The 23,032-nt window shown below is 55.0% G+C and overlaps 9 protein-coding genes and 2 non-coding genes across 11 annotated transcripts; 6 read left to right on the top strand and 5 right to left on the bottom strand.

Annotated features, from left to right (window-relative positions):
- Positions 1-311: 311 nt before the first annotated feature.
- On the bottom strand, positions 312-7,198 carry L226DRAFT_617463 (uncharacterized protein). The gene is made up of 18 exons (XM_067687037.1): positions 6,846-7,198; positions 6,564-6,785; positions 5,732-6,503; positions 5,012-5,675; positions 4,501-4,958; positions 3,836-4,448; positions 3,620-3,784; positions 3,011-3,567; positions 2,889-2,958; positions 2,510-2,836; positions 2,221-2,455; positions 1,678-2,166; positions 1,478-1,622; positions 1,348-1,422; positions 1,197-1,298; positions 921-1,134; positions 714-863; positions 312-660 (listed from the first exon to the last, which is right to left on the bottom strand). Exons 1-18 carry the CDS (start codon positions 7,097-7,099, stop codon positions 464-466), a joined length of 5,709 nt encoding a protein of 1,902 aa, XP_067529165.1. The 5' UTR covers positions 7,100-7,198; the 3' UTR covers positions 312-463.
- A 114-nt stretch (positions 7,199-7,312) lies between these two features.
- Positions 7,313-10,580, bottom strand: L226DRAFT_495580 (TFP11-domain-containing protein). The gene is made up of 6 exons (XM_067677521.1): positions 9,342-10,580; positions 9,064-9,289; positions 8,820-9,010; positions 8,597-8,763; positions 8,162-8,543; positions 7,313-8,102 (listed from the first exon to the last, which is right to left on the bottom strand). The coding sequence occupies exons 1-6, from the start codon at positions 10,542-10,544 to the stop codon at positions 7,383-7,385; spliced, it is 2,889 nt and encodes a 962-aa protein (XP_067529164.1). The 5' UTR covers positions 10,545-10,580; the 3' UTR covers positions 7,313-7,382.
- Positions 10,581-10,874: 294 nt separating this feature from the next.
- L226DRAFT_540598 (40S ribosomal protein S4) lies at positions 10,875-12,110 on the top strand. Its single transcript, XM_067681902.1, has 5 exons — positions 10,875-10,899; positions 11,108-11,185; positions 11,246-11,426; positions 11,485-11,884; positions 11,940-12,110. Exons 1-5 carry the CDS (start codon positions 10,897-10,899, stop codon positions 12,067-12,069), a joined length of 792 nt encoding a protein of 263 aa, XP_067529163.1. The 5' UTR covers positions 10,875-10,896; the 3' UTR covers positions 12,070-12,110.
- A 138-nt stretch (positions 12,111-12,248) lies between these two features.
- On the top strand, positions 12,249-13,900 carry L226DRAFT_340438 (uncharacterized protein). The gene is made up of 3 exons (XM_067674072.1): positions 12,249-13,356; positions 13,457-13,794; positions 13,852-13,900. The coding sequence occupies exons 1-2, from the start codon at positions 12,471-12,473 to the stop codon at positions 13,579-13,581; spliced, it is 1,011 nt and encodes a 336-aa protein (XP_067529162.1). The 5' UTR covers positions 12,249-12,470; the 3' UTR covers positions 13,582-13,794; positions 13,852-13,900.
- Positions 13,601-15,344, top strand: L226DRAFT_473254 (DRMBL-domain-containing protein; the record flags this gene model as incomplete). The annotated part of the gene is made up of 7 exons (XM_067676511.1): positions 13,601-13,794; positions 13,852-14,051; positions 14,112-14,323; positions 14,376-14,578; positions 14,629-14,663; positions 14,722-14,950; positions 15,008-15,344. 7 exons carry the CDS (start codon positions 13,601-13,603, stop codon positions 15,342-15,344), a joined length of 1,410 nt encoding a protein of 469 aa, XP_067529161.1.
- A 76-nt stretch (positions 15,345-15,420) lies between these two features.
- On the bottom strand, positions 15,421-17,015 carry L226DRAFT_517059 (uncharacterized protein; the record flags this gene model as incomplete). The annotated part of the gene is made up of 8 exons (XM_067678501.1): positions 16,853-17,015; positions 16,670-16,731; positions 16,519-16,616; positions 16,358-16,451; positions 16,102-16,234; positions 15,899-15,947; positions 15,793-15,845; positions 15,421-15,730 (listed from the first exon to the last, which is right to left on the bottom strand). The coding sequence occupies exons 1-8, from the start codon at positions 16,966-16,968 to the stop codon at positions 15,421-15,423; spliced, it is 915 nt and encodes a 304-aa protein (XP_067529160.1). The 5' UTR covers positions 16,969-17,015.
- A 933-nt stretch (positions 17,016-17,948) lies between these two features.
- L226DRAFT_t285 lies at positions 17,949-18,042 on the bottom strand. Its single transcript has one exon. It is a non-coding gene; the product is annotated as a tRNA-Pro (tRNA).
- A 132-nt stretch (positions 18,043-18,174) lies between these two features.
- Positions 18,175-19,776, top strand: L226DRAFT_473253 (26S proteasome subunit P45; the record flags this gene model as incomplete). Its single annotated transcript, XM_067676510.1, has 8 exons — positions 18,175-18,252; positions 18,310-18,352; positions 18,408-18,527; positions 18,590-18,825; positions 18,895-19,230; positions 19,292-19,513; positions 19,571-19,647; positions 19,701-19,776. 8 exons carry the CDS (start codon positions 18,175-18,177, stop codon positions 19,774-19,776), a joined length of 1,188 nt encoding a protein of 395 aa, XP_067529159.1.
- Positions 19,777-20,039: 263 nt separating this feature from the next.
- On the bottom strand, positions 20,040-20,315 carry L226DRAFT_473197 (uncharacterized protein; the record flags this gene model as incomplete). Its single annotated transcript, XM_067676507.1, has 1 exon — positions 20,040-20,315. A coding segment is annotated over one exon (276 nt), but the record flags the coding sequence as incomplete, so codon positions are not given.
- A 460-nt stretch (positions 20,316-20,775) lies between these two features.
- L226DRAFT_t286 lies at positions 20,776-20,867 on the top strand. The gene has a single exon. It is a non-coding gene; the product is annotated as a tRNA-Arg (tRNA).
- A 1,260-nt stretch (positions 20,868-22,127) lies between these two features.
- On the top strand, positions 22,128-23,027 carry L226DRAFT_576304 (uncharacterized protein; the record flags this gene model as incomplete). Its single annotated transcript, XM_067685327.1, has 7 exons — positions 22,128-22,171; positions 22,225-22,259; positions 22,316-22,473; positions 22,574-22,646; positions 22,706-22,800; positions 22,853-22,944; positions 23,015-23,027. 7 exons carry the CDS (start codon positions 22,128-22,130, stop codon positions 23,025-23,027), a joined length of 510 nt encoding a protein of 169 aa, XP_067529157.1.
- Positions 23,028-23,032: the final 5 nt, after the last annotated feature.

Raw genomic sequence — 23,032 nt, 5'->3', positions numbered from 1 at the left:
CCTGCTCCTGACAGCCTCCTACAGCTTCGATTCGGTCCTCCAGAGAAGAAGGCTAACGTCGTCCGGTGCCTGTAGCATGTATTGCAATAGTTTGACCTTGCGGCGAGCGGGGGGATTGGAAGTGAATATATCGGCAAGGCATGGAGGTCGCAACCGTAGTGCTGCGGTATCTGGGCGCCTGTGTCCGCGATATTCTTCGCCGCGTTCTTGAAGTTGACGGCATCCGAACGGGCAGCGACTTACAACTTTGAATTGCCCGACATCCCCGTCTATCTAACACAGCCGATTTACCAAGCTCGCCCACGCAGCGCATTCTGAGAAGTATGAGTATATTCGGAGAAGTAAGATTAGTGTCCTGGACATAACGAGAGGATATTGCGATCTACTAGACTGATGATACAAGCAGTAATGACGATGATACAAGGCAACACAACGACGGTGCGACGACATACTCGATGATCCTTCATGACAAGTGGAAACTTCCTACACCTTCCCGCATTGCGGTCGATAGCTTATCCCGCATCACAGCCCTAGATGAATACTCCGGCAGCTTGAGGTAGTTCACGCACGTCATCACACTTGGCAGGTAATCGTCCGCCGTGAGCGGTGCTTCGTGTGGCTTGCGGACAACGGTGAGAGGAGGGTTGAGTCCTTTGAAGCCTGCAGATCGTTGTCAGCAATGATGTGGGAACATTTCGATAGAACGTACGTACCACCAATAGGCAACTTCGGACTTCCAGTGATGAATTGGAGGTAGCTGCGACGAGTCGGGGCGTCGTACTCGGACATGATCTCGATGAGGTCGCGGATAGCTCGGCTCTCGACATGGAAGCCGTGATCAGCCTTCAGGGACTCGCTGAGGGCTGCAGAGCGACGTCAATTATGATAGATGAACTACAAAATTAACTTAGTGTACTCACTCTCGATGCTCCAATCTTCATCCGCGTTCCCGAACAACATTGCAAGTTCATCCGCGGTAAAGGCCTGAAGATCAGTTATAGGGAACACCTTGGAGAAGCCTTCCCGGAACGCTTGTGCCTGAGCTTGGGCTCCCTTGCCAATGATTGCGTCAAGGACAGCGCGAATGTACTCGTCGACGTTGTCTGCGGTCACGGTTATGTCGCGGCCTCCAGGCTAGCGATGCGTAGTCGCAGTCAGCATGGGACCTGCGAGCAACCATGATCAAACATGCGCACCTTCAACTCAATGTCGTATCCAGGTACAGTGAAGTCCAGACCGAGATCCTCCACTTTGACTTCGTCAACATGGTCCTCGATGGCAGCCAGCTTGCGGCGAAGCTTCATGCTACGTTAGCCTAAAATCCTGCGGACGCAGCAGAGGACTGACCTTTTCATTCTGACTCTCGGTACTAGCCAGACTCTGGATCTTCGACAAGGAACCAGCGAGCTCAGGGTCGACGCGCTGCGCAGACGATAAGCACCTAAATCATAACAATCAACCAGTGACGGCCACATACCTGAAGCGTATCAATGGTAAGAGGGACTTCTTCGCCGAGGATCAGCTTCAGGAAGATCTTGTTGAACGACAGATCAATGATGCGCGAGTCCAGCATTGCCTTCGCGACAAATTGACCTATAACCCTGATGATATGTGTCCGCTTCCTGTGACGGTTCGTGAGCACTCCAGTCATGACTTCCATAGAGATTCGACACTCACTGTCCTCCATCCTTGGCGATATCATCTGGACTGATCGGGGCGGGGAATAAGCCCAGAGGATGGTGAACATAAGGGCCAGATAGAGTCGGATCGGCATCACGCCAGATCTTCAGGTCTCTCCGCGCGAACTCCTTCGAGACGAGCGAGTAGAACTCGAGCGTGGGTCCGAGACCAGTCCCGACCTCTTCGAAGTACTCGACCTCAAGGACAGACGACGACGATCCGTACAGCTCGAACACTTTGACAGCAGACTCAAGGATGTGCTTGCGCGAGATCCTGACCTTCTGGCGTTGAAGACGGCCGAGGAAGCCGACACCGTCATCTCGTCGTGAGCTATCCTGTCCACGGCTCTGCTGCTGGCTTTGCCACTTGAGTATCAGTCGCGCATAGCCGAAAGATGTAGACTGGAGGAAGTTGTAGCGGGTGGCGAAGGGGAAGAGGAAGGGGAAGTGCTGAGGGAGGTCCAGCGCCCAATCAGGTAGACATGAACTGAAAAGCAACTGTCAGCATCGAGAGCGCCTATGTATGGCAACCTATACGGACCTCGCTACAATCATGGGCTCCTCCAGCTGCCGAGTGAGCTTGGCCGTCAGCTTGTTGTTGACGAACGCCGAAGGTGCAAGGATACGCTTCGCCGTCAGAGGGGTCGCCCGCTCGCTCTCCTGGGCGTTGAGCTTGTGCAGTACTCTGAGCACCCGCAGAATCTTGGCGTGCGGCGCGTCCTCGGGAAGCGAAGACAACGATGGGCTTGGGGATCGACTCCTCGACCCTGTATCATCTGCGCGGCTGATATAAGCCAAGTTTCGTTGACACCGAAGAAGGGAGAGCCTACCGTCCGTAGAAGGAAGCGGACCGGGGACCTTCTTGAACTTGATGCTATAAACGCCTTGCCATATCATGCCGGGCAAGAAGGGCGAGCCGGATGAGCGATATTTCCGCATCTCATGCTGGTGAATTGCGCCGTATATGGTGAGGTCCAATGGAAGCTTGTGATCGTCCATGAAAAACTCCAGATGCCAATCACTCGGCTTCGCCTTGAGTGCGGCAGCATAGGAAGTCTTCGGAGTGGATGTACGTGGCGTTGCGGACGTCGATGGGCCTCGGCCCGGAGTAGGGACATGGGTCCCGTCTGGCGTCTGCGCTTCAACCTTGGATCCATCTAAACACAAGATTAACAACTACCGAAGACTTGTAATATGTGCTTTGCATACCTTCGCCTACAGAGACATTAACAGTCTTGTCCGCGATCGGGTTATCGAGATCATCATCTTCCTCAATAACCTGTGCGCAATGTCAGTCTAGCCGTCACATTGTGTATTGGCGCAAGTCATACCTCCGCGTCGACATCAACTTCATCGTCCGTGAAGTCGGCAGCGAACTCATCATCGTTGACGACAGTCTCGCTGGGTGCAGGCTCCGCTGCAGAAGCAACCGACTCGCCCTCAGCAGGCTCAGCTGCAGCCGCGACCGACTCGCCCTCCGCTGGTTGGTCAGCGCTATCCCCGCCCGTAGCAGACGCCTTCTTGGCACTAAGGCGCAGGCTCCGTCGCCTGTTGACGCTTGCACTACCAACCGACGATGAGGCCGCTACACTGCCTTCCGCCGCGGCGCTCTTCGGAGTGGATGCAAGCTCGGGAAGCCCAAATCGGGAAGAAGGAGGGGCCAATCCGGATGCCGCAAGAGCAGCAAGCATGCCAGACAGCCGCGATGTTGTCGACAGGAGACCGGAAACTCGAGGGCGCAGGTAGTCGTGCAAAGCTTGGAAGGTAGCGATAGCGTGGATAGATACGACGATGTTACTCAGATTGCGCGGGATGTCGGAGTCCTCTGCAGCAACAAGCCGGAGACGCAACTGGCGCGCAAGAAGTGACGGAGAACTGCGCTTTGAGTCTATCACCATATGTCAGTCGCGTAGGACAATAAAGAGAGTGAAAATGGTTACCGTCCGCGCTCTGGGCCACGCTGACCACCTCGAATGACTCCATCCTTGTCAAACTCTCCTGCAGCTTCTTTACAAATACCGCGAGCGGCGTCTGTCCGCCCGAACCCTTGGTCTTGCGGGCAGTGAACGCATTGAAGAACAGTTCTTGTCGACGACTCAGAGTCACTACACACGCATATGAGCATGGAATGCAGACAGATCGGGGAGACAACCTACGTGTTTGCCCTGACTCAGCGAAGAATTGCAGCAGGCCATCGATGACCCCACTCTGAAGTAGCTCAAAACTTGACACAGACGAGTGCTGCGACCCGAAAAGGGCAGCAAGCTCTCCCAGCGCCGAGTTAAGGTCCTTCTCTGTGGCCGAGGTATCGGTGATGCGCTCGACCAGTTTCCGGAGGTTAGCGAAGAGGTCGTCATTTCCAACGGAGTCGTCAGTCGCAAGGTGCTTGAAACGGATGACACGTGCGCGGAGAGTGATCGCATCGTCGGGTTCAATGGACAAGGACGAGAGCTTCTTGTACCCAGGAATGGAGGTAATGACAGAGATGGGGACGGCGACAGAGGTAGCAACACCAGTGTCCGCCGGAGAGGGTGCTTCTGAGGTCTCCTTGTCAGTGTTCTTGTCCTTGTCCTTCGACTTCGACGATGTGATGGTGCGCGATGCGAGAGAATCAATCTCGTGGAAGACACCTTCACGTCGGAAGACAGGCTTGTACTCAGCGGGGACCTTCGTGAGGAGCAGCTCGACGAGCTGGAGGGCGCCGATGACTAGGGTGGGGTGGTCTCTCGACGACAAGATAGACGAGGCGAAACTTGCAACCGGAACGAACTACAAGGATTGATCAGCATATCCCGACATAGACTGAGACAAACTGGCGTACAGTGAAGACTCTCTTGAGTTCCTCGCCATCTAAGAAGCTGACCGCCTTCAAGAGGCCCGTGAGCGTCTTGATGCGCACTGGCGTGATCACGCTGGCGGCATATACGTCGACGAGAATCGGCACCAACAGACGCAGGAATCGCCCAACCACCTCGGGCTTTGAGCGTAAAAGCTCGGTGCGGTCCATGACAACGGGCTCCTTCTGAATCTGCGGCAGAGCCTCCTGGGCCTCCTGTACGGCATGAATGTCGACGGCCATGGCATCAGATGGTCGGTTCTCATCTGCGGGTGCAGAGGGTGCAGGCTCGGTCACACTGGGAGTAGCTTCGGATGCCTGGGCTGCGGCGGCAGCAGCAGCAGCAGCAGCTTGACGAGCGGCGGCACGATCGGCCTTGGCCTTGGCTTTGATCATCTTGTTGAGAGCCTTTTCCGTGTAGCCTTTGTGGTCGAATACGCCGTCTGTAGATCGCGTGTCAGAGTTATGCATCCAATGAAGACGTGAAGCCACGAACCTTTGGGCAGAGGCGGCATTAATTCCGATACCAGACTCAAAGCCTCCTCGATCTGGTCCTTGGGACGATGGGCAAGATTCTCCATGACTGTCATGTCGGCAAGGCCGCCACCTAGCCCTTGTCCACCAGCAGCGTCGCCCTGCTCGGTGGTGCCGTCCGTGGCAGGCGGAAGAACACCAGTGAGAATCTGATAGAGCGTGTCGACGATGCCAGCCTCGAGAAGCACAAGCGTGATCTTGGGACTGACGCGAGCAGAGGTCGCCAGCGCACGGAGTAGCAGGGTGAAGGTGCTGGCTGCAATGAGAGGGGAGCCACCTGCAGGGAGAAGAAGCATATTGATGGCACGGATTAGGTCGGTGTCGACGAGAGCTTCGAGGTTCTCTGGAGAAGAACGGTAGTAGGAGTCGATGATCCTGATGACACAAAGACAGGCGTATTCGACCAGTCGTTGATCGGAGTAGCCAAGGCAATTGCGGATGATGGGCCAGACACCGCGAATCATCGGGAAGTGCTCCATAGAGACGTTCCTGCAACAATTGGAGGCAGCCTGAAGTGCCGTCCGTTGAACAGCGATGGAGAAAAAGTCGAGATAGTTCAACAGAGCGGCGAGGCCACCCTCTCGCACGATGGAGCTAGGGAACTCTTCTGATATCTTCTCCAACGTCTAGGATACATATGAGCAAAAGGGGACCGTCGCAGAAGAAGGTACGAAGAACATACACTTAGGGTCTGCTCTGCCAAATCGATGTAGGAAATCTCGATCAACTTGCTGCAAAGGACGGGGATCGCGCCATGGTAAACAACGGTATGCGCGACCCCGGGGAGCGCCTCCATCAAGTTCGCGAGGCACCTGCAAGCAAGGACCTGCGCCTCCAAGTTCTCGTCGCCCTGATATGCTCCGCTCCCAGCGCTCATTGCCAACGCCGCGGCGAGGGCTGCGTCCTCGTCCTGCTCGATGCCATCGTCATCGTCGCCCTCGTCCTCATCGTTCCCTGTGCCACCCAAGATCCTCACGAGCTCGCGGATGAAGGCTTCAACCTGGAAGGAGCCGGCGAGCGTGTCCTCGGTGCTGATACTCAACAACTCACTGAGTTCCTGCAGAGTCAGCAGGCGCGTGGTCGGGTCTGCAGTAGGCTTGATGTTGTTGAGCATGGTCTTCAATCTGCCCGAGATACCCATCATGTAGGAGCCGAGCTGGCGGTAGTCGCCGAAGATGGACATGGCGGACGGCTCGTTACCAGCGGCACCGAGGGGGCTTGGGAGGTCGCCGTGATCTTCATCTTCATCCTCGTCTTCGTCTCCTCCCCCACCGCCGTCACCATCATCGTCATCCTCGTCGCCTTCATCGTGCATCTCCTCTTTATGTTCACCATCGTCACGACCACACTCAGCGTCGATCATGTCCACATCCTCATCCTCAGCACGAGATGAGCTTGCGGCCGTCATCATAGCCTTGCTCTTTGCAGTCACCTTGCCCTTGCCTGACGTAGCTCTTCATATGGCGTTGAGAGTCAGGTACGCATAGAGGGCGCTATATGCGCTTGCGACGTACCTTGCCTTCCGGGTCATGTCGGATGTGTTCTGGTGCTCCGTTCTCGGTCTCAGTGAGTAAGCACTAGTAGCCCGACGCAGTTTCTTAGTTGCAGATGATGCCGCAGTGGTTTCGTCGTCTTCAGAATGATCTTCGGGTGCTGCACGTTTCTTACCCTTGGTGTCCTTGGTCGGTTCGTTAATAGTGAGAGCGGAGGTGGCGGGAAGGGTAGAACGGCGGGTGCTGCAGCGTAGAACGCAGGAAGTTAGCTTCAGAACCATCTCCACAACCGTCCTGACGCACCGTTTGCTAGGTCGGGCTTCGTCAGCGGTTTCCTTCCCCTTCCCTTTGTTGTCGCGGCTACGCTTGCTCGAGGACGACGGTGCCGGATGTACGGTGTCTTGCTGGGTGCGCTGGGTCTGTTTCTCCTTCTGCTTCGCGGCCTTAACTCGTGCGCTTGTGCGCAGAACCTTGGGCTCGGAAGATGTGGGCTCTTCGGTGTGCGCGGGAGATATGCTGCTGCTACTAGTCGCTGCCTGGGGTTGGGTAGAGTCCATTTAGTGCATGCAGCGAGCCATCGATCCCCTGTGAGTAGGCTATCGAATGAAGCAGGTCCAAGAATGTGGTCAACGGCGAAAAGGGCGTGTGGCAACAAGTTCTAGCTGAGGTTATATTCCAGCGGAGCCCCAATTAGTGAGCGGCCTGTCCCGGCATTTACTTTTGTTGTTACCTTTTGTAGAAAGGATAACACTTCAGTTAAAGCGAACAATATTCCATCTATCTAATACGAGTCATCCAGCCGATGGGCAATTACTAATGGCCTACAACTAGACAAGCACCCTACTTCGTCGCCCTCAGCACCATGTCCTCCAGCGGTATTGCCCGGTAGTCGCCATTACTGTCTGGGGCCCACACGGCATCGTCCAGGATGTAGACCAGCACACCACCCTTCCCGTCTGCGCTCGGCGACACGCGATACAGGGGCATCCGCGACTGCTCGTGTACCTTCCCTGTCGGGATGAAGAGCAGATTATGCGACGCCGCGTACTCCTCCACGATAGACCGGAACGTGATCTCTTGAGCCCGCACGGGGCGAACTTTCTCCTTCGCCTTCGGAGCCTGGACCGGCGCACTGCCTGCGGAGAGCGGTACGGTGTAGTCGGGACGAGGCAGACGCGTTGGCGCGTCGGGACCAAGTTCCAGCGCCTTATTCATCAGCTGGAGTCCCCGCGTGAAGCCTTGCGCGATGCCGGGCATATTCTGCATGTTCTCCGAGAAGGTACCTTTCCAGAAGGAGTACCATCGAGATACCTCCTCGAAGCTCGGATTCGGCTGGATGAGCCAGATGTGAAGAACGTCTAACCACTTGGGGAAGAACTCTTTCTCGAGGATCTGTGAGAGGATGGTCGGGCGGAGGAGCTCCTCCCAAGACATAACGTCCTGCAGAGGTTGCATGTCTTGCTGTCGAGGGTTGACGCGGAAGTCCTCGCGTAGTCGAGAGCCAAGCTTGGGCACAACGTACTTGAGGATCATCGTATCCCAATCACCAACATCGAACACCTGCACCGACATTGCGTCAGTTCGTACACGAGAGAACAAACAATCGATGGCACACGCACGTCTTTCCAGACTCCGAGATCTTGAGGGATGGCCTCCGCAGTCGTCCAAGATCTGAGAACGCTCTTGACCTTCCGCCGTGCATCACCCAATACTTCTTCGAGACGAAGTCCGACATGAGGTAACCAAGGGAAAACAAGCGTCTGCAGAGGGATTTTGCTCTTGCGAGGGTTCCAATCGCCGACCGCCTTGTGCACCTTGGGCAGCACGAGCTGGTCGAAGAAGTTGTCCCGGATGAAGGGGGGCAGGAAGGGTGACCACGCCTCATATAGACGAACTGCTGGGAGCGGATCTTCCGGAGACCAGTCGTTATTGAGAGAGGATCGAACTCGCGGCAGCCACGAGTTCCATAGAAGGCTTTCGTAAGGCGTCATCGGCTTGTCCCTGGTAAGACGGGTCAGTACAGGACAGTGGGTTACGAAGCAAGAGAAACATACTGTACGACAGAAGCAGACACCACCGTGCTGCTACCATACACTTGGACCTGGTCGTGTTTCTTCTCCTCAGGAGAAGCCATCTTGAGCGCCCGTCGCCATGCACGGAAGCTTGCAGTGAAGGCGGTAGGATCTTCCAGAGGTTGCCACTGAGTCAACATCCTTCGAACCTGCATGCAATGATGTCAGAGGCAGAGGTATCATGTTATTGGCCATTGGGACATACCACGGGTGCAATCGCCGCAACGATCACTTCGTCCAGCCGGTAACGATCGAACTCCTTCCCGTACTGACCAAGTAGCTTGTCGAAACCAACAGCGAAAGGTTCGAGCGACGCCTCGTACATAGAGGCTGATTCGCGAGACTGAGTGTTGATCTCATCGACTACCAGATTCATTTGCTGCATACGCGCGATCACTGGGCGAAGTCAGGCCACAGAATATCTACGAGACGCGCGAACATGGACTCACATTCAGCTTCCTCATCAACCTGCTTCCGCAGCCGAGCATCTTCGGCACGTATCCATTTCTTCCGCTCTTCAAGAGCCCTCGCTTCGCGCGCAAGACCATCCAGATCTGTGCGACATGACTCGGTAATGAGACGAAGGTTATGTCGAATTTCCGGAAGGCGCATAGGATCTGTCGTTGGTGTCCATGACGCCATAGACACATCGGCCAAAGACGAAACCTCCCTCATCTAACAGCAACCATGAGTACCACGCGAGGAGCGCTGTGGCAGGAGCACTCACCGTTGTACCCGTGGCATCAATAATTGGCCCAACGCTTGCTTGCGGAACATCCTGACCCGCCTCGGAGATGATCTCCTCGTATGTCTTGTGCTCAACCCGAGTCTTGGTCTTCTTAGGTTTCTTCCATGCATCCGTACGCGCCTGGTGAACTTGTGCCGCTTTGCGTGCTTTACGCGCCGAGGCCTTCGACTCTGCCTCATCATCACTGACAATCTCGCCGCGACGGCGGGCCTCAGCCTTGGATTGCTCGGTCTTCTCTTTGAAGCCTTTGAAGGCGATACCCATACCCTTGGGACGGAGCTTGCTCTCCACGGGTGTCACGATACCCTCTCCCGTCGTACCCAGACCTTGACCTGCTTGCCAACCCATCTTTTCAAGCATGCGCGCACCGAAGGTTCCGGAGAGCTTGCTGAAGTGCGCACGCTCCGCAGCAGGGAGGGGGGTGCCAGAACGCGTAGAACTCGTGCTGGTGTTGGCATTGCGGATGAAAGAACGCTGTGTGCGAGCGCCACCAAACGCAGTGGGAAAGTCTTCAGCAGCCACAGGAGCGGGGGATGGGGATGAGGAGACCGGGGCGGAAGTCGGGGGCTCTGCAGCCGAGCGCGAAGATCCTATACCACCCTTGGAGAATGTTGGCATCGCAGAACTAGTCCCAAGGCCTGCTTTCGACGAACCTATGCCCCCTTTACCAGCTCCAGACGAGCCAATGCCCGCCTTGCCAGCACCTAGACCAAGCCCTCCGAAGCGCGGCCGTGTCTCCTCCTCCTCATCTTCCTCCTCCCGAACGCGAGGTGAAGCTGATTTGGATGGCTCGGAGCCTGATGCGTTCTCGCCTTCTTCTTCGTCAACCTCCTCATCACCACTGTTCTCTTCCTCCGGGTTGGCGCCGTCCTTCATGGGCACGTCCTCGTCCAGTGTCGCCTTAGAGCTAGACGAGACAAATGCGGGGGCTTTGGCACGGGTCCTCGTCTTTCGCCTCATCACCTTCTCGTCTTCCTCATCATCATCACTGGCGAACACGCCGTAGATAGCGTCTTCCTTCGCATTCTTGCGTCTCCGCTTCCGCTTGTACGGATTCTCGAACAGCTCGCGTTCTGCGCGCGCGTCGGGGTCATTATCGTCAAATGTCGGTTCGTCGACGTCGGACACTGGGGAGGAGTCGGAGTCGTCGTCCTCTAGGAATTGTCTCTTCCGCCGTGCCATCCTGATAGGGAGTCGTGGTGGTGGTCGAGGAGGTAAGTGTTAAGCGATGACGCTAGTCAGATACAATGATACGACCCCATGTATAGATGCTGTACATACCGCTACTAATGATTACTGATATCATCACTGACGAGGTTCAAAGACCATTACAGTTGGTGTAAGCACCTTCAATCGAGTCATTAATATACGGGCCTCTTGTATCCGGAGTTCTCACGTTTCGTGCTCAGCAGAACTCCGATTGATGGGAATCGGCTGTGTCCGACGGCGGTGAACGCTATCCAAGTTTTGGAACCGCTGCACCAGCAAACGAGGCCGTCGTCGCCGTCAACGTCAAGCCCTCAAGACTTCCAACATGGTCAGTATGCTGCTGCTCGTCGTCGGAGCCGTCCTTGGAGAAGTTGTGGTGGAATGGTCGCATTCTGCGGTCTGGAGGGGTGGATGCTGGTCTTGGTCTCTGGATGTACCCGCGACTTTGCGACTGACCTCGGCACACCCTTGGACGACTCTGGCGACTTCGTCCTCTATTCAAACTGTTTGCTGATGGCATTCTCTCCTTCTGTCAGGCCCGTGGACCCAAAAAGCACTTGAAGCGTCTCGCTGCGCCCTCATCATGGATGCTTGACAAGCTTAGCGGCACTTACGTGCGTAAACTTCACGATTCCGCGTGTAACAGCCTCCGACCTTCCATGTACACTCTTTAGGCCCCTCGTCCTTCCCCTGGTCCCCACAAGCTCCGTGAATCCCTCCCCCTCACCATCTTCCTCCGCAACCGCCTCAAGTATGCTTTGACCGGCCGTGAGGTTACGTCGATTGTCATGCAGCGCCTGATCAAGGTCGACGGCAAGGTCAGGACCGACCCCACCTACCCCGCGGGCTTCATGGGTAAGTCTTGCTACACTTCTGCTGGATATACAAAGATGTTGAAGTCCTACATTTGTAGATGTCATCACGATTGAGAAGTCCGGCGAGCACTTCCGTCTCCTCTACGACGTTAAGGGCCGCTTCACCATCCACCGCATCTCGCCTGAGGAGGCTACCTACAAGCTCCTCAAGGTTCGCAAGGTGGCTCTCGGCAACAAGGGCGTCCCTTACATCGTCACCCACGATGGGCGCACCATCCGTTACCCCGACCCTCTGATCAAGGTCAACGACACTGTTCGTTACGACATTGAGCAGGGCAAGATCACCGACTTTGTCAAGTTTGATACTGGCAACCTCGCCTTCATCACCGGTGGCCGTAACAGGGGTCGTTGCGGTGTCATCACCCACCGTGAGAAGCACATCGGAGGCTTCGACATCGTCCACGTCAAGGACTCTCTTGAGCGGACGTTCGCCACGCGGTATGCATCACCATCTCACCTCAATATTAGCCGTGTCACTGATTCGTCGCTGCAGGATCTCCAACATCTTCGTTATTGGCGAGGGCACGAAGTCGTGGGTTTCCCTGCCGAAGGGCAAGGGTATCAAGCTCACTATTGCTGAGGAGCGTGATGTCAGGAGGAGACAGCGCGCTGCCGAGCAGTAGACGGGTTCTGGGTCTGTATCGTATCGCTGCTATGTCCACGCTCACCACCTACCTACGCATGCCTATGCGCCCGTTTGTATGCCACTAGTACGCCACCAAAAATTTCTGCATGCACTTGTAGCGCGAGCCGTGCCCGACCATAGTGGCCTTCCCCATCTCTTGCATGTTGTAGTTTGTACTTTTGAGCTGTCATGATATTGCGACGTTCGCTGTCTCGTCTTCACCTTGAGCGCTTGAGCATTCGACCGAATGGAACAAGGCGGCAGCTTTAAGCGTCTACGTCTTCCTCCTCTTCCCCATCACCGCTGCATCTTTACCACCCGAGTCCGACATGCTCCATAACTAACATATTCTATCTACGTATTCCCTTAAATCTATTGCCTGCGCTTTTTGCTATACCTATGGCAGCGAAGAAACGCAAGGAAACCCCTCAGTCATCTACTCTACTCGACTTCTTTGGAGGCAAGAGCACGTCGTCGAACACGCGGAACGTCAAGAAAGCTCGACTAGCCGGCAAGAAGTCGATTCAAGTCAAGCGAGAGGTGCCGGACGAAGTTATAGTCATCGACTCGTCCGAGGAGGACGACGTGGTGGAAGTCGCCATACTACCGTCAGATACCAAGGAACATCGTGGAGAGGAAGATTTTGGACGTACATCACCCATCTTAGCAAACTTCAGTGCGCCTGCATGCCTCTCGTTGGGATTTGGCAAGGCTGACGATTCGCTGGAAGGTACGAACGTCAAGTGTGAGCCCACCGAGGACCAAGACGGCGTCGGTCTCTCAGAGTCATCCCTATCGTTCGACATACTAGAACCACAAGATGATCAGAACCGAGAACCGTCTCCTTTCGGTTTCCCCACCATGCTCGCAGTGCAGGGTCAGTCAGAGCCAGAACTTGCCGTACCACCCAAAGCTGCATATCCGGGTCCCTTTGACTGCTCGCACGACGGCACCACCACTGTCGCTTCCCCGCCGCTCCCTACTGCCGAGGATGCTAGTCAAGTTGAGGATGCACTTCTTGGGGCAGGCGAATGGGGTATGGGTGATGACGAGATGGAATTGTGTGGACTTGACCCCGAAGTAAAAGCGGAAGAGAGCGACTCCGTGGACATAGATCTTACCGTGGACACCGATCCCGAGGTCAAGGCGGAAGACAGTAGCTCCGTCGACCTAGATCTCACTCTCGAGGACGATGATGACTGCGTGCCATCAGGGAAGGAGCAGCCTGCAGAGAGCTGTCCAATATGCGAGAAGGAGCTTGCGGGCATGAGCACTGTGGTTCGCCGTACGTTCATTTGACACCTAAAATCTATGCTGAACGAGTGACTGGACAGCATATACATGACCATGTCGATGCGTGTCTCAACGCTCTTCCTGACACCAAGCCGGCCGCTGCTCCGGTAGCATCGTCGAGCGCAAAACCTCTGCGTCCCCTGTCGTCTTTGCAGGCACCGAAGCCACCCGGCGATGCCAAAGCTGGATCCTCGAGAGCATCAAAGCAAGAGGATAATGACGCGAACGTGTTTTCCATGCTCATGACGTCTTACAAGGAGAATGAGGCGTGGAAGGAGGCATCAACAGTTGAAGATCGGAACTTCCGACCGACTAAGGCTAACGGAGGACGGCGGAAGGCTCCGTTCTACAAGGTCATGCAGGGCATGCCCATAGCCGTTGATGCGTTCCGATACGGCTGTATCCCGAACGTCGCTGCATATTTTCTAACGTAAGTGCCATCCCACTGGGTATATGCGGCCCACTCTGACCAAGAAGATCTTCCTAGACATGCACATTCGGATCACTACACAAACCTCTCGGCTAAGTGGGACAGCGGGCCTATATACTGCTCGCAAGGGACGGCCAACCTCATCATTCACATGCTGGGCGTCGATCCGAAGTGGGTGCACCCCTTGCCTATGGACGTTCCGACGACAATACCAAACACCGGCGGAGTGCAGGTCACCCTCATAGAAGCCAACCATTGTGCGTCCGAACCTTGGCATGTATCGGAACTTTCACGCTGAGATTGGTCGTATGTGCTAGGTCCCGGATCGTGTCTTTTTCTGTTCGAAGGCAAGCAGACGGTCAATGCAGGCGACAGTGCGTACAAGTCACCGTTCGTCGGCTCGGCGAAAGTCTTTAGGTACTTGCATTGTGGCGACTTCCGCGCGTGCCCTCAGCATGTGTTGCATCCCGCGGTGAAGGGTAAGCGTATAGACCACGTCTATCTCGACACCACATATCTAGATCCGAAGGTATGCATGTGCATGAACGTGCTGAAGCTGAGGCTTACCTGTTCCTTCGCAGTATTGCTTCCCGCCCCAACCTCTCGTTATCACTGCCTGTGCCGATTTGGCCAAGCGACTGGTGCAGGGGAAGTCTATGGAAGAAGCACTCTCTGGAGATGTGAAACCACGGACCATGGCAGGTTGGTTCACCCGGGTGGAGAAGAGCGACAAGGACAAGGAGAAAACATCTGCTGTCCCAGAGAAGATTCTCGTCGTCGTCGGGTGAGTCATACCCGGTCCTCACAGGTGCACCAGCTCACCGTCTTCCGCAGGACATATTCCATCGGCAAGGAGCGCATTGTGAAAGGTATCGTATCCCAGCGATCGCTCATTACGAGGAATGTACCTGACGGATACTCGTTCAGCCATTGCGAAGGCGTTAGACACCAAGGTTTATTGCGACTCACGGAAAGCGGCGATACTCCGGTGCCAGTCAGATCCCGAGCTCGACGCGCTCTTGACCACGGATCCGAAGGCTGCCGGGGTTCATCTGGTCCCGTTGGCAGTCATCGCCTCCGACAGGCTGAAGACATACATGGAACGTTGGAAGGGCCATTGGACCAAGGCAATAGGGTTTCGACCGACTGGTTGGACGTACGTTCTGTTCGTACTCGTCCACCGTCGAGTACCAGACTGACCTATGATTTGCAGGTTCTCAGCGCCGAGTGGTACGGACACGCTGCCGTCCATACCAAGTGTCATTTCCCGATCCCAGAGCCGCACGTTCACACACACGAACCTGCAGCCAATGCGCAACTCGACGTCGACCTTGCAGGTGTACGGCGTACCATACTCCGAACACAGTTCGTTCTTCGAGTTGACATGTTTCGCACTGTCATTCGATTGGACACGGATGATTGCTACGGTCAACGTAGGGAGCGAGACGTCTAGGGGGAAGATGGCAAAATGGGTCGAGCGGTGGGAGGCTGAGAGGAAGAAGCGAGGGGAGATCGAAGTGGTCAAGTACCGGACGCCAGACTACTGGTAGGAGTATACAATAGCTGGGGACATTGTGGGCAATGATGGCGTTATCCCAAGGTCCCTTTGCACTGTGGAGCCCTCACTCATCCCCGGCGGTCGACAGGTACCGGAAATCCTCCTATCCCGCCTCGTTCTTGGTTATTGATCGAGCCTGCTAGCTCCGCATTGTCGCACTCTGCTGTGAGCTCGTCGTCGTCGCTCTCGGCAAGCGGTTCCGCCATCATTGTCGACCCGAGTGAACCTACGATACGTTCGAAGTTGATGGAAGACGTGTCGTGGGCACTATCAGCGCTTGACGCATCTTCACGTCGGTCGCCAGAGTGGAGATGGACCGCTTCTCTGTTAGCATACTGTAAGTCGAGTAGGAACCGCGACACGAGGATCGCAGTGAGCCTGGGAAGAACAAGGTCAGCATTAGTGATCATTGAGTATGACATGGACAGTTGATAGCATACGGCAGGGTGAAGAGGGTGATGATGCTCGCGGGGGTCGAGGGGACCACTTCGATCTGCAACGATGTGAGTAGGCGCATTCATTGTTGAGAGCATAGTCGTGACGTACGGAGACCAGAGTCAAAGCTAGATGAAGAGTGTTCAAGACAAGCATCACGCTGCAAGCACGAGTATTGAGCATCGCGACACTCTGGACGCAAGCCTACAACTTCCAGGCACTTGGACTCACACGAAGTAAATCATGCCTAGAGAGGCCAGGGCCGGATAGTCAATATGAGGACATATCGGAGATGACGGAAGTCATGTCGTGACTTACCATGGCGAAGAACCACGGCCGTGAACGATGACGATCCCATCCCATGCCCTTGCCGAGGAATAGTGCGCCATGTAATCCCGACGAGAAGCAAGTCCAAGGCGATCTGTGTCGTCCGCGATACAATTGTGACTGTGTCGTGACGATCAGCATCGTTCGCATACTACTCGATGGTGGATGCACGTACGCCTATGCATGTCCCAGTGTCAGCTCGTAGCATGCTGTGAGCAGCCTTTATGAGCAAGAACGTGACGCACCGTTGGCCCAATTCCGGACTGAGGCCAGGGGTAATACTTGCACATCCGACAATTGGATCCACGATGCCAGTGAGACCCTTTCCGTACTGGATCTATATAGACCATAATCAGTCTCAGGATTCGGCATTATGGTGCTATGCGCTGCTATAGAAGACGCACCATGTTGATGCCGTATGGCACGAGACCTAGCAGAAGGACTGTCACTGCTAGGGGCCAGTGTCTCCCACCGAGTGCGTACGCTCTCATGGCAGCGAAGGCTATATAGCGACGTCAGGAAATGGTAGGATAGGCTGTGAATAGTATACCTCACCTGCCCATGGTAAGTACTGGGCGAAGTAAATGGCGAACTGAGTGTCAACGATGACCGTGCAACTAGAAATGATGTGAACCTGCGTCAGCTTCTAGACTGATAGGGCTGGTCGACGGACGTACGCCTGCCAATGATGGCCATTAGCACATAGTCAGAGTACCATTGGAGGTAGCGATACGACGTACCTTTACGGACGTTATTCCCTCCCCGACGACAACCAACGTAGAGCTGAGTACCAGGAGGTACCGGTTGAGCAGGAACAGAGCCGTGGCACCAGTGAAACTTTTTTTCCAGAACATTACTACTTCTTGCCCCAGGGTTATGGCATACTCATAGAACACGAGTGCTGGTGACGCGGGAGAACCTGTAAGTCAGGGTGGCCTGTCCTTGATTCTAGGACCCACTCAATGTCGCGTATGAACACGCATTCGAGATGAACCTGAAGGACCAGTTAGCTCTATTTCTTGCGGGTATTCGGAAGGTCCAAGATAAGCAACGCACAGGGCCTGGTAGACGGCGATGATCTGTGCGGCAGCGTCAGGTTCTGCGTCGGAAGACATGTTAGCGAGAGGTGAAGTACCGTGCAGGCAAGACTTGCCTTCTATTTAACGGAGCAAGTTGACCGCCTTGCTTCCGCCGATCGCGCTACGCTTGTAGTATATATCAGTCAGCCCACACTGCTCGATGGGTGCTGTAGCGACCGGACACACTGGGCAGCTTTACGTTGTGGAGGCTGCGCTTGAGGACAGATGAATCGCAGCTGGAGCAACCACTATAGGATTTATACGGCAGCTCGACGCCGCAATCACGCCCACAAGTATCTGTTGGAAGGAGAAGACGTGCGTCCATCGACAGCAGCCAGGGAAATGAAACCTAAGTTCGGATTGACGGATGGGGAGAATCATAGACGTATCCGGATCTGCCACTTCAGCTTGGGCGAATGGCCGGGCGCTGCAATCAGCTGGTGAAATACTCCAACTTGAGTTCTGATAGCAGACATGAGCTGTATAGGCATGCCCTGTGCAGTGTTACCAGACGTTGAGATCAATATTAATCCTGTCTACTTGGAGAGATGGCCAGGACGATGCTCAAAAAACTACTACCAAGTCCCGAAGAAACTGATGGGTTCTCATGCAACTACCAGAACGAGTGTCTGCATACATAACAACGACAGACACGATACAAGTACAACAATGCAAGGGTAGCAACAAGGCTGAAGGATGAAAAGAAAGACACAATGTCAAAGCCACCGCGAAAAAAAGAAATTGAAAACTGCGACGGGCCTGGCCGGGAATTGAACCCGGGACCTCCTCCAAATACGCAAGCACTGCTTAACGCCCTAAGAAGGAATCATACTACTAGACCACCAGGCCATGCTTAATCATCACAAGCAATTTATAGAGCGCACATGTTTCGGACGCGTCACTCGAGCTTACGCGGTCCAACGCGCGTCCTTCCTGACAAGCCTGAGAGTGTCACGGACTCTCACCTACCTACGTGCCACAATGTCCTCACCACAAGCCTCGACGTCCGCGAACACCATGGATCAACGCAGAAAAGATGCGCTCAAGGGGTATAGAGACGTGAGTATAGCTTCCAACCAATGGACCGCGACGATGGGCTCACTTTCGCGGCACTAGAAAATGCGGCAACATGAGAACAGCAGCCAGAACCTGAAGAACCGTATGTCGCGCGTGCCAGTGCGCCTGGTGCTGCTACTCACATATCGCTGCTGTAGTCAGATTCTCGCTGAAGGATCTCGAGAAGGACTTTGAGAAGACGGAGGATGACATCAAGGCCGTGCAGTCGGTTGGCCAAATCATAGGAGAGGTCATGAAGCAGCTCGACGACGAGAGATGTGCGTGTTTCGGACTTTGGACGTGCTAATATCGGGTGCGCTGAACGCGCAATTGTTGTCAGTCATCGTGAAGGCGTCCTCGGGGCCTCGTTATGTCGTGTCCTACCGTCCGACCTTGCCAGTGGCGAAGCTCAAGATGGGCACGCGTGTCAGTCTCGACATGACCACCCTCACCATTATGCGCATCCTGCCACGAGAAGTCGACCCGCTGGTGTACAAGATGAGCTTGGAGGACCCCGGAGGAGCAAGTTTCGCGGGTATCGGTGGCCTTGGCGAGCAGGTTCGGGAACTGCGTGAGGTGTGTACTTCGAGGCTCTGCATTTGACGGGCGTGACTGACGATTGCTCCCCTTTGTTTCCCTCCACAGGTCATCGAGCTCCCACTACTGAATCCCGAGCTGTTCGTGCGCGTAGGCATTAAGCCACCAAAGGGTGTCCTGCTGTACGGTCCCCCCGGAACGGGCAAGACGCTCCTCGCGCGTGCAGTTGCCGCGACCCTCAACACCAACTTCCTCAAGGTCGTCTCGAGCGCAATCGTCGACAAGTACATCGGCGAGTCCGCGCGTGTTGTCCGTGAGATGTTCGGGTATGCGCGTGAGCACGAGCCGTGCGTCATCTTCATGGACGAGATCGACGCTATCGGTGGACGGCGGTTCTCTGAGGGCACGAGTGCGGATCGTGAGATCCAGCGGACGCTCATGGAGGTGCGTCTTCTCTGTCCGTCCGGATTGTGCTTCGGAAGCTGATAGCTTGTCGGATGTGTAGCTGCTGAACCAGATGGACGGTTTCGACTCGCTAGGGCAGACAAAGCTCATCATGGCGACGAACCGACCGGATACCCTTGACCCTGCACTCCTCCGACCCGGTCGTCTCGACAGGAAGATCGAGATCCCTCTCCCCAATGAGCAGGCACGACTGGAGATCCTGAAGATTCACTCACAACCCGTAAACAAGAGCGGCGAGATTGATTATGAGGCAATCGTCAAGGTTCGTCTTGTGATACCCTTTGCAGATCCTTGCAAAGCCTAATGCGCTGCTGCGTAGCTCTCGGACGGCTTCAACGGTGCTGATCTTCGTAATGTCGTGACCGAGGCGGGCATGTTTGCCATCCGTGATGACCGGTATGTAACTCAAACATCTTGCATGCACGTTTGGGCACCGACTGTCTTTATAGTGAATACGTCATCCAGGAAGACCTTACGAAGGCGGCACGGAAAGTTGGCGAGGCGAAGAAGCACGAGAGTGAGTGATTACCATACTATATTACATCTGTGGCGTTGTCCTGACGGTGCCTCGCTATAGCGAAGCTGGAGTACTCTGCATAGGGCTGGTAGATCTTGTCGGTTGTGTTTTGTATCATACCTTACGTTGTGTAACACGGACTTCCTTGCATCTCAGGATGTCCTCGAGTGCTTGTCATATGCACAAGAACGTCAGAGCATGATCTTCAGTGGAGAAGCTCCTGATGCGTAATCAAGGCATAGACGATAAACAGTAGAGGTAGACAGCCCTTTCAATATGCAACAAACAACTTAGTAGTGCAAGGCGAGTTGCTATTTTGTGAATGCCATGAGGTTAGGGTTAGGATCTTGCAGCGACAAAAAGAAGTGGCCTGCCCAGCCCGAGGGCCGAAGCAGGACAGGGAAATATTGAGACGGTGCACAAGCCGAAGCCCGTACAAACCGCGAGGTCCCCCTGAGGACATGGTCGCCGTGCTATGAGAGGCCCCCGCGGCCCACAAACCCTGGTACATGAAGGGGTCCGTGCCATCAAGGTAAGTATGAGTTGTTTAGGCGTCGGGGAGGGGCTTATATACTGGACGCAGGGGCGCACGGACCAGGTTGGTTTAGGGCGGGTTGATGTGTCGGATGAGGGGTAGGCGAGGAGGCGGGACTGATGTGCCGAAGTGGGGAGGGCGGGACGGCGCTCCTGTCGTGGCGGACTCTTCAAGACACTTTCAACGAAAACCCACGATACATTAGGCCATAGAATATTCACTTGCTGGTATTGCTCGAACTTCGCCTGTCCGGGAGACTCGCCATATACTTGAATGGATGAGTCGTTGCCAGTGGTGTTACGTTTCTATCACCACTTCGTGACTACGATGCAGACAAAGTTCTGGAAGGCCACTCCGGCCGCCTATTTGAGCACGCATTTGACACTAGGATGAGGAGGATATGCCAGCGTATGGTGGCTTGAAGCACCGGTATGACTATGCTCTACAACAATAACATGTATTGGTCGTGTATGGCCGCCTGGCGTAATGGCAACGCGTCTGACTACGATAAGCTGGAAAGCTGGGGTAATCAGGAGATTGCAGGTTCGACCCCTGCGGTGGTCATTTGGTGATGGTTTCGCTTGGCGGGCTGGGAATCGAGTCTTGGTTGATTTGGTACGACTACTTTTTCACCCCGTACCGGACTGACGCCTTGCAATTGTCTCTGTCCGCCGTTGAAGCTTCCACTCGTTCAAACGGAGTAGCCACGGAATTGCAAGGTCAGTACAACTAGCTCTTCTCTAGCCTATCTGTCACCGCCCTAGCGAGCACTTGCGCTTGGCTCCGGACTGCCACTAAACAGACTTCGTAGCCTATCGAGCTGTGGTTGATGCCAGTGTCCTCGAATTCGAAATATCCTTTTGCACCTGATTGACTGTCTGTCCAGTTTGCTTGCGCGAGAATGAATTCCTGGTCTTAGTATTGTGAGTCTCCCGCTTCACAAATTCTCACCAGATCCCAGGCTGTCCGACTGACTGTCATCCACGATTGTCAACCCAGGTCTTTCTGATACTCAGGTGTATATGCGGTTGCGGAAAAGAGCAGGGTCATATGGTCCAACGACATGCGATCTCTCCCCGCTGGCTTACGGTCGCATTGAAGGCATCCGCTGCCAGGGCCCGCGAACCACGGGCGAGGCGGAGATGGCTCCGCAGAAGCATGATGATCGTCTGAACTTTGACTGGGCATCCACAACGCCGTTCTCAGCCTGTTACAGGCCACGGCATGGCCACGAAGGCCCCGCATGACGGGTTCTCTGATACATGCGTGGGCGAACACGCCAATAAGCTTCGCGCCCTTTGGCAAGCGCGTTGAGCATCGTCGCAGGTGGATCAGACTCGCCCATCGTATTCCCATGTGTGTGATTCCCCTCTCATCCTCTCGCACTCGGTGCTCATAGGTACCGGTGAGACGAGCTGATGTGAGATGCGTGGCTTACGGGGAGTCCGAGTGGTTGGTCCTGGGAGGTGAGTAGTACTGCTCGATAACGGTACCGTCTTCCTCACTCACGGCTATGCACAGAAGGGACACCCTACGGCACTGGGCAGTGCAGCCCCCGTATATGGCACCTTTGAAGGCACCCCCCATCCCGTCGGACGCATGTCAAGTCTGAGGGTGGATCGCGAAGCGTTCGCCATATAAATCTCCTTCTATCAAGCGCCGTCGTCCTTCGAAGGGTACAGCGCCAAGTTATTGCGGCCTTATGCAGGCACAGAACCTCACGTTCGACGATACTTAATGGGCGCAATTCTCCTCCCTGCGCCCAGGCCTCTGCTGTGTTGCACCAGCTCCTCCCGAGTCTCCCAAAGTCTCCGTCTTCTGAAGATGTCGAGTGCCTCTGCCCAACTCACCTCGGAGTTTTCTGGACTGTGAGTGATGGGGAGGATCCTTTCGTAGCTCATTAACTCATCTCAACCCACAGGGTCATCGCGAATTACTGCATATTCTCTTCTGCTGGTACGGCGTGCTGGTGCTCGGTTCCGGGTAGCTCTATGCTCATACGAGGCTCGTAGTGCTAGTTCTCTACGAGCATGCGATCACTTTGGACCGGGAAATCGCACTGTTCTGGAGGAGCAAGCCGAACGGCGCCGCGATCCTCTTCTTCCTCAATAGATACGTCTACACCGTCTACAGCATTCTGCGGTTCCCGGAGTCGTCTGTTACGCTGCCTGTACGTTGTCTCTTTCCTTCCCTCAACTTCGTGTTTCGTCTGACGACATGTTGCTAGGGGTATGTTTCCAGGCCGTCCTCGAGATACGTACTACTGACAGGCCTTGCCAAGGTGTACACCTCTGACTCGTGCCCTCTTCGCCATGGTTGCATTCGGATACTGTACATGGGCAGGTACGTGATCCTGCTCCAAGCCCTTAGGCTGTGCTGAAGCTGATCCGGATGAATGACAGCCTTCGCTGGACTGCGTGCGTTCGCGTTGAGCCGGAACTGGTTTCTGAGCATCGTTGTCTTCGTGCTCTCGATCGGTACAGTAGCCATCAACTTGGTACGTCCCGTACTATGCGCATACATGCAGATTGACGCATGCCCCTCCACAGGCTCGATCCGGGTATGGCCTTTCCGGGGTGAACTTCCCCAGGATCGGGTGCGTAGTGGCGAACCCTGCTCTCGACGAGACGATCAAGAGAATGTGAGTATCCCGGCATGCTTGATCCGACGCCATGACTGAGCACTAAGTACTGACTCCTCTGTTGCCGCAGATGTGCGTGGTGAATGCT

This window comes from Lentinus tigrinus (genome assembly GCF_003813185.1).
Source record: "Lentinus tigrinus ALCF2SS1-7 unplaced genomic scaffold L226scaffold_60, whole genome shotgun sequence".
Taxonomy (NCBI): Eukaryota; Fungi; Basidiomycota; class Agaricomycetes; order Polyporales; family Polyporaceae; genus Lentinus; species Lentinus tigrinus.
This window is presented reverse-complemented; position numbering and strand designations above follow the sequence as displayed.

Coding starts and splice junctions, on each gene's coding strand:
- L226DRAFT_617463 (XM_067687037.1), bottom strand. CDS start 7,099: ATGGACTCTACCCAACCCCAGGCAGCGACTAGTAGCAGCAGCATATCT. Junction 6,786..6,845: donor GAAGCCCGACCTAGCAAACG/GTGCGTCAGGAC, acceptor TCTACGCTGCAG/CACCCGCCGTTCTACCCTTC. Junction 5,676..5,731: donor TGGCAGAGCAGACCCTAAGT/GTATGTTCTTCG, acceptor TATGTATCCTAG/ACGTTGGAGAAGATATCAGA.
- L226DRAFT_495580 (XM_067677521.1), bottom strand. CDS start 10,544: ATGGCACGGCGGAAGAGACAATTCCTAGAGGACGACGACTCCGACTCC. Junction 9,011..9,063: donor GGTTGATGAGGAAGCTGAAT/GTGAGTCCATGT, acceptor GACTTCGCCCAG/TGATCGCGCGTATGCAGCAA. Junction 8,103..8,161: donor ATCTCGGAGTCTGGAAAGAC/GTGCGTGTGCCA, acceptor ATGTCGGTGCAG/GTGTTCGATGTTGGTGATTG.
- L226DRAFT_540598 (XM_067681902.1), top strand. Junction 11,186..11,245: donor ACAAGCTTAGCGGCACTTAC/GTGCGTAAACTT, acceptor TACACTCTTTAG/GCCCCTCGTCCTTCCCCTGG. Junction 11,427..11,484: donor CTACCCCGCGGGCTTCATGG/GTAAGTCTTGCT, acceptor CTACATTTGTAG/ATGTCATCACGATTGAGAAG.
- L226DRAFT_340438 (XM_067674072.1), top strand. CDS start 12,471: ATGGCAGCGAAGAAACGCAAGGAAACCCCTCAGTCATCTACTCTACTC. Junction 13,357..13,456: donor CATGAGCACTGTGGTTCGCC/GTACGTTCATTT, acceptor CCTGACACCAAG/CCGGCCGCTGCTCCGGTAGC.